This window comes from Microtus ochrogaster, chromosome 16 (assembly GCF_000317375.1).
Source record: "Microtus ochrogaster isolate Prairie Vole_2 chromosome 16, MicOch1.0, whole genome shotgun sequence".
Lineage (NCBI taxonomy): Eukaryota > Metazoa > Chordata > Mammalia > Rodentia > Cricetidae > Microtus > Microtus ochrogaster.
The window spans coordinates 52,977,675-52,985,287 of NC_022018.1; the positions used below are offsets into that span (position 1 = coordinate 52,977,675).

General features: G+C 45.3%; 2 protein-coding genes across 2 annotated transcripts in view; one reads left to right on the forward strand and one right to left on the reverse strand.

Moving 5' to 3' along the window:
- Ippk (inositol-pentakisphosphate 2-kinase) overlaps nucleotides 1-878 on the forward strand; it is a 44,016-nt gene extending 43,138 nt beyond the window's left edge. The window contains exon 12 of the mRNA XM_013349140.2: nucleotides 281-878. Coding sequence (XP_013204594.1) covers nucleotides 281-506 — 226 coding nt within the window. The 3' untranslated portion in view covers nucleotides 507-878. The remainder of the gene's footprint in view (nucleotides 1-280) is intronic.
- A 2,940-nt stretch (nucleotides 879-3,818) lies between these two features.
- Cenpp (centromere protein P) overlaps nucleotides 3,819-7,613 on the reverse strand; it is a 198,050-nt gene continuing 194,255 nt past the window's right edge. Inside the window, exons 6-8 of the mRNA XM_005355172.3 lie at nucleotides 5,541-5,620; nucleotides 4,509-4,600; nucleotides 3,819-4,136 (exon numbers count right to left, since the gene is read on the reverse strand). Coding sequence (XP_005355229.1) covers nucleotides 4,009-4,136; nucleotides 4,509-4,600; nucleotides 5,541-5,620 — 300 coding nt within the window. The 3' untranslated portion in view covers nucleotides 3,819-4,008. The remainder of the gene's footprint in view (nucleotides 4,137-4,508; nucleotides 4,601-5,540; nucleotides 5,621-7,613) is intronic.

The window sequence follows — 7,613 nt, forward strand, 5'->3', positions numbered from 1 at the left end:
AGACCAGGCTGGTCTCGAACTCACAGAGATCCGCCTGCCTCTGCCTCCCGAGTGCTGGGATTAAAGGCGTGCGCCACCATCGCCCGGCCACCTTCGGTTCTTTTAAACCTTCTTCCCAGACAGTGTACTGGCCTGTGGCCTAGCAGTCACTTACTTACCTGTGCTAGTGTTTGAAGCTGCCCAGACAGGAGATGCATACAGACACAGAATGGGTGCTCTGAAAGCTGGGCTGGGAGGGCCTGAGGGTCTGTGTAATCTGAAATTCTCTTGTTACTTGCAGCTCTGACCAGAGGCCTGTTATCCCTTCATCAAGGTCCCGGCTGGCCTTCTCTGTGTCTGTACTGGACCTCGACCTCAAGCCCTATGAGAGCATTCCTCACCAGTATAAATTGGACAGCAAGATCGTCAACTATTACTCAAAGACTGTGCATGCCAAAGATGACACTGTGAGGTCGACTCGGTTCAAGGAACATGAAGATTGCACATTAGTTCTCCACAAGGTCTAACTTTTTCCTCTGCGGTGTCTTTGAAACTTGAATGTGAAAGTTGAATGACAGAGCTATTTTTGGTTGTGTTGGGTGACTTGGCTGTGAATGTTTTTGCTTTTAACCCCTGCTGAGGTTAGACTGCCTCTCAGAGACAAGGAATTGAAGAGCACTAGAGTCTTCTAGGACAAGGAATGTAGGACGTGAGTGCTGTGTCCCAGCAAGCCATCTGTTTTCTTAGAGTGGAAGTGTCCGTTAAACCCAGGAAAACACCCTGGATAGTTCTTCCAAGCAGAGCTCACGTCTAATTCTCTAATGCAAAAAGCCTTATTATTAAGACCCAAGGTTTGGATCTCCTACCACCAGACTCTTGACATAAAAAACTTGAATTGTCACGAGTATCTTACCGTTTGGATTTTCAAGGAAACATGGATACTACTGGAACTTTCCCAGCTGTTAACTGGTTACATTTTCAATGCAAATCACACATCAACATAGGCATTGGGTAGTTCCTTGCTGCAGAGCGGTCAGGGGTTAGTGCGGACATCGGTTCTGAGTGGTTTAGACTCAGGTCCCTGTGGAGGTACTGAAGGCCACGGCTTTGTAAAGGGGCAGCAGCAGGGAACATAAGACTCAGGTCAGGATGGACACCACTCACATGAGCATTGCTTTTTTGTTGTTGTTTTTAAATTCTTCATTATGATTTTAACTCTAGGGGGAGCTGAGGCGTTCTTTCCTACCTGAAATTGCTGCTGTAGAGGCTGGAAGCAGAGCTGTAACTCAGAGCTGCTGTGGTTGGCTGGGTGGGTGTGCCTGATAGCCTGGATTCTCTTGGCACTCTGGTGTCTTGGGTGGTTGAGGAACAAGGTTCCCTTCCTCCTAAACCACATTCATCCCGGGGTTAGCTCTGGGACATGTTGGGTATGTGGGTCTAGGGTCTTGCTGTTTTCATCAGGGCTATAGAAGGCTCCTGGCTGGCACTGAGGATTCTTATTAGGGTCACCAAAAGTGTGCCTGGCTGCTATGAAATCATTGGGAGTTTTGGCTTCATTTTTTTTATCCTATGGTAGGCTGTACAGACTGATTATTTATATCATCCTTTTGAGAGACAAATGAAGGCTTATTGTAACATAGTAGTAAAAACCACGGAACTGTATGAAAATGCTATGTGAAAAATGAAGAAAATATTTTGCTGATTGTAAATTTTTGTGATAATTTGAGAATTATACTTGTTTGATCAAGCGACCTCCTATAGAATTTATTAAATTCTGTCCTAATATTCTAACTATTGAAGACTCAGGTAAAGACACTTGTACTTTTGGATCCTTGGCTTTCTTTTGACTGGTTGTATGCTGGGATATGTGCTTATAGCCTTCACTTGAGTCATGTGCTTGAATGTTCTTATGACTCTAGATGTGCAGGGAAAGCAGCCTTCAGTTTTGTTTTGACCCAGTGTTGACTGGTTTGGAGGTAGACTAGCCATGTGTACGCATGCATGTGTGTGGTGGAGGTGTTACGCCTGAAACCACAGTACTGATCTCAGGGTGGGTCCCAGGCTCTCAGGGCACGAAACTTTTACTGCTGAAACACTAGTCTCTCTTGGAGAATTACTATTTAGCAAGAGGCTAAAGATAGGTGGCTAGAAACAAACAACCTCTCCTGGGGATAAAGAACATGGAAGGAACACCTTGCTGATGTAAAAACTTAACCATGTTCTTTTTTACTTGCTTCTTTTTCTTTTCCTTTTCTTTTCTTTTGGCCTCGAACTCACAGAGATCCACCTGCCTCTGCCTCCCGAGTGCTGGGATTAAAGGCATGGGCCACCACTGCCCATTATTTTTTTTTTTGAGACAGGATTTCTCTGTATAACAGTCCTAGCTGTCCTAGAACTTGCTTTGTAGACCAGGATGGCCTTGAACTCACAGATCTGTAAGTGGAGTGTCTCTCCTGTCTACCAGTTCCCTAATAACCACTCTTGTAGTGGGAGCTGCGGGCCTGCTTTTTGTCCTGCCTGGCTCCCGCCTGGCTAGCTTTACACCAGAAATAACAACACACAAACTGTATTCTTTTAAACACTGCCTGGCCCATTAACTCTAGCCCTTACAGGCTAATTCTCATATCCCGATCAACCCATCTCTAATAATCTGCGTAGCATCAGTCTTACTGGGAAGGATTCAGCATGTCTGACCTGGCAGCTTGCTTCATGGTGTCTGCCCGGGAGAGGGGAGCATGGCCTCAGAGCTCACGTCCTCTTCCTCCCAGCATTCTGTTCTGTTTACTCCGCCTATCTAAATTCTGCCCTATCAGATGGGCCAAGGCAGTTTTTTATTAGCCAATGACCTTCCTCCATCACACTCTGAGGCTTACTTAATATTAATTATAAACTGTTTGGCTTGTTAGCACAGGCTTATTATTAACTAGCTCTTCTTCCTTCCTTCTGTCCTTCCGTCCCTCCCTCCCTGTAGTTTTAGAGGCGGTCCTAGAACTAGCTCTTGTAGATCAGGCTGACTTCCAATAGAACTCACAGAGATCTGCTTGCCTCTGCCTCCTGAGTGCTGGGATTAAAGGTGTGCCTCACCACTGCCCGGCTTAAATTACCAATTTCTATTAGTTTATATTTTACCATGAGACTTGTGGCTTGTTATTTTACATCTTGCTTCTCCAGCAGCTCCTGGCAGCTCTTCGACTCTGCCTTCCTTTTTCTTTTGCATCTGTTTAGGTTAAAAGCATGTGCTACCATTGCCCTGTCTAATCATGTTCTGATGTGCTCTGCTTAGTTCAGGATGCCCACACTAACCTGTCATGTTGGCAGCATAACAACAGGTAATGAAGGCACTCACCAAATGTTAGTTCTGTGTCTGAGATGATACAGCCTTAAACTGGGTAGTTCTTTTGTGGTGCTGGGGCCTTGTCCATGTTAGGCAACTGTTCATATACTATAGAGGTACACTTTAGCCTTTGTTTTCCGAGACAGTGGCTCACTATGTAGCCAGGGTGGGCTTTAAATTTGGGTTGCTGTTGTGTGCTGGTGTTATAGTCCTGTACCACACTTAGACTGCGGGTGTGTCTTCAGTGAAGTTCCCAGTGAAAGGAACAATGCAGTCATCACTGTCAAACAGTTCTACTTTTGTAGGAACCAGGAGGAGTGTTAGGACTTCTGGGAGATGTTATGCAGACAAGGTGGGCGGCTTTGGACTGGACTGTGTCCCATGCTGCCTTGGGCCATCTTGTGAGGTTGGAGGCATAGCTATTCTACACTTGTTTGAGAATGGACAGCCATTTTTGGAACATTTTCTCAAATGTTAAACTTACTTGTTCAAAGCACTATGCATGTTGCTTTTAACATATCTGAAAAGCTTTATTTCTATGCTATGAGAGTTCTGTGTAATTTACCACTAAAGCACACAAAAGCATGTTTGAAGGATGTGGTTTCTCATTGGGAAAAGAGCAAATGTTCATATGTAGCATAGATCACATGTTCCTCAGCTGAGCATCTTATTCCTACATGCTTGCTAGCAGGGAGCTAGTCATTTTCTACACAAAGCAATTTTATCAGACTGTCAAGAGCAGCTTCAATTCCAAGTACTCCTAGTAGGCTTCGGAAACTCAGAGGAGCAGTTTCTATGATCTTGTTCTTGTCCAGCTCCAGGGCTGTGAAGAAAACACACCTGGTAAGAAACCTTATAGTGCCTGTCTAATAAGATCTTTTCCCCCCAATAGCCACACAGTGGGATGCCCTAGAGACAGGGTGGAGAAGACCAAAGAGTGCTGTCACCAGTAACTTTTGAGGCAGAGAAAATGCCTTGCTCCACACGTCTGCAAGGCCTCAGGACAGTAGTCCTCATGTGCTGTTTGTTTGGTGGTTACTGATTGAAGTATTTCAAAAGGTGATCTACAAAGTACATTAATGACAGTTTCAACTTCTGATTCTTCCCATGTAAACCCAGATAAGACACTCAGATGGCTTTGTTGGGTATACTGAGAAGTCTTCCGGAAAGGGTGCCTGTAATCATGGAGTCCTACCTCGTTCTGGGACTTTGGTGAGAAGATCCAGCTTCGGAAAAACCTTCCCTTCCTCATCTATTTGTATCTTCCAAACAATCACCAGTTCAAACCTGGAAAAAGGCAATATTTGGTGCTTTTGGAATTGGGAAAGATTAGCCTTTGAGCATGTGGTTTCTGCTGGCCAGGATCACCTTCTCCTAAAGACTTCTCCTCACAGAGGAAACCATGTAGGAAAGCATATGATAGTTCTGTGGGACAATTTGGAAACTTGGGCCACAGCAACACTTTGTACCCACACCATGGCCAATACCAATGTGATAAGTAATGGGACAGGCAAGAGGACGTTCCTGGAAAATGATCTGAAATGGTCAGAAATCTGCACACGCTTTTTTCATGGTTGGAATTTTCTTATTCTAGGAGCAGCCCATGTGCCATATGGCAGGAGAAACAAATGAAAAGCCCAAACCCTCAGGACCCGATGAATACAGTCAGAACTCCACACTAGAGGATGAGGCATGAGAAGTGAACTACAACCCCATGACAAAGACCAGCTCCAGCAGCCTGTGTAAGGATCTAGGTCCTGAAGAACATACAGGCACATTTGTAAGCACAGAGGCAGAAGAAGGAAAGCAGGAGTGACAGTGGCTGTGGGCGAGTGCTGCCAAGAGTCTTGGGTGCCCAGTGTAGAACTGCACCTGTTTATTTTGGCTTCTCTGAGGCTCTGGTGACTTCTGGCTTCCTGCTTCTGCCTCTGTCATACCAGCAGACACACACACACACACACACACACACACCTACCTCTACCTTCTTGGCTATACATATACAAAGGCCCTTGCTGCCCAAGGCCAGCATTTAGCTCCTCCAGCCCTGCACTCCTTCCTACCTTCTCTCTCCCTTCATGGCTACACAGCAGTCCATCTGCCCACTGTTTGGTATCTGCTGTGATTCCACCTATTTATCCATGGGATACTCTTTAGTCTTTCTTAGGTAATTTCTTAGCCTCTTTTATGGACAGTTCTGGTCCCAGAACCTCTTGCTGCACAGACTTACCCTGGCTGTCTGGCACTGCGGATCTCCATGCAGTGGGAACAGGTGCCCTCTGAGAGATACACACTATCTGGATACTTCTCCTGCATGTGAAAATAAATGGTTACAGTCTGATCCATCTAGAAGAAATAGCATCCAGAAAACCAGGAGAAACATTCTGAAGCCTGAGATGAAAGGGTTCTATGTGCTATTCGCTGGTGCCCACTCTTGTCCTTACCTATTTTGCCACCCCAGGAGCTCATGGCTATCCCTTTCCTGAGATCTCACAATATCACTGTACAGATTCATTTTCAATTTCATTCTATTTCCGCCTGCCTACCACTTGGGATGACTCCTTGCCTCAGGACTTGGATGAGCACCACAGCCCTCAAGCAAGTGTCTAAAAGGCTTTGTATAATGGAGACTTATTCCGTGTCAGCAAAGCCTTTTGAGTTGAGGCTCATGTGGGGTACTGGTTGCTATCCTGCTTCTGCAGATGTACCAACTTGTCCATCCTCACAACTCACCCAGATAAGCTTCTGCTCGAATCCTTAACATGAGCCAGGCCCCACCCAGCTGCCCATACTGTAGTGGAGGTATCAGACTCCCTGGTTGCAGTGTTAATGTCTATAGAGAACAGGAATGGGTTGAATGTCACAGATTTCCTCAGATAGTATGACTTCTCTGGACATGTCTGCATGCTAGTTTTCCACAGCAAAACCTAGGAGGCTCTAGCATATTAGAACTGATATACTCATTTATATTCACCATGACAACAAAGTTTGTTTTCCAGGTATTTGAATGAAAAACAGATATAACTGATGTACATAGCAGTGGCCTTGTTGTCTGCTCTTGTGAGAAGAGACTATAGGGTTAGAGGATGAAGAACAAACTCCAAGTTGCCCTCATCATGAGATTTTAGGCCTCAAGACCACCTTTGAAAGGTCCTTCCATGTATCCCTCAGTGCCCGAAGAAGATGCTTCCCAGGTGATACCTAAGTCAAGCAAGGGCTGTAAGGTGCAGCTGTTCCCGGGGTAGAGAGCCACTGTCACCATAGGCTAGGGCTGGGACTTGGGGCAGATCCTTCTAGGACTGTAGAGACTGGCTGGATTAAAGCAGTCTGGGTCCATCAAATAAGGTTTCATGGGGACAAAGATGCATTACAACCCTTAAGAGAAGATTACTTTCTGGGTAAGCCACTTCTGGCATGGAAAGCCAAGGCAGCCAGCATCTATGCGTTCAGCCACTAACAGAGAGCACATCCAGACACCAAAGCTGGGGTGGACTGGTGTACTTTACAGATAATTACTAATTTCAGCAAGACAAGTTTTTAGGAGAAAAATGTATACCTAAGTGATTTCCGTGGAAAGTGTTGGTTGATGTTTAAACCTCAGGCTCTTCTAAATTAATAACAACTGTTTGAGAAACGTAAAGGAATTGTGTGTGAACGTGGCAGTTCAGCTTCCAGACTCTGCTTGGCAGCAGCACATGAGGCTCAAGGGAGTACTGGGGCTTGGGCTGGCTCCAAGGTGGGGCCTGAGGCTTGGCCTCCAAGCAGGAGGGAACTGATCTCCATTCCATAGGCCCCTCTGCCACATGAGTAAAAGGAAGACAAATTAGATGCTTTCACTAAAAAGTATACTCTTAGCTTTTATAATGTAGACAGCAATACTGACATCAGGCAGAGGGCAGGCATTCAAACGTATTTCTGGAAAGCTGGGGACTCTAAAAGCTTCTTCCATGTAAGTTTAGGTTGCTGCATTTAGCCAGCTTTATTCCTTGCCTGATCAACTCTAAAACAAAGTGAAGAGTGGGAAGGAATTAAAAGCTGACAGCCTGACTAGACCCCAAGAACAGCAACCTTATTACAATCACTAATACAAGGGCCATTTTTTCCCTTAAATAATTTATTTTTATTTTATGTAAATTGGTGTTTTAACAGTTTAACAATTGGTCTGTGTGAGGTGCTGGATCCCCTAGAATTGGAATTATAGACAGTTGGGAGCTGCCATGTGGGTGTGGGGAATTGAATCTGGGTCCTTTGGAAGAGTGGACAGTGCTTTTACCCTTTGAGTCATCTCTCCAGCTCCAGAAGT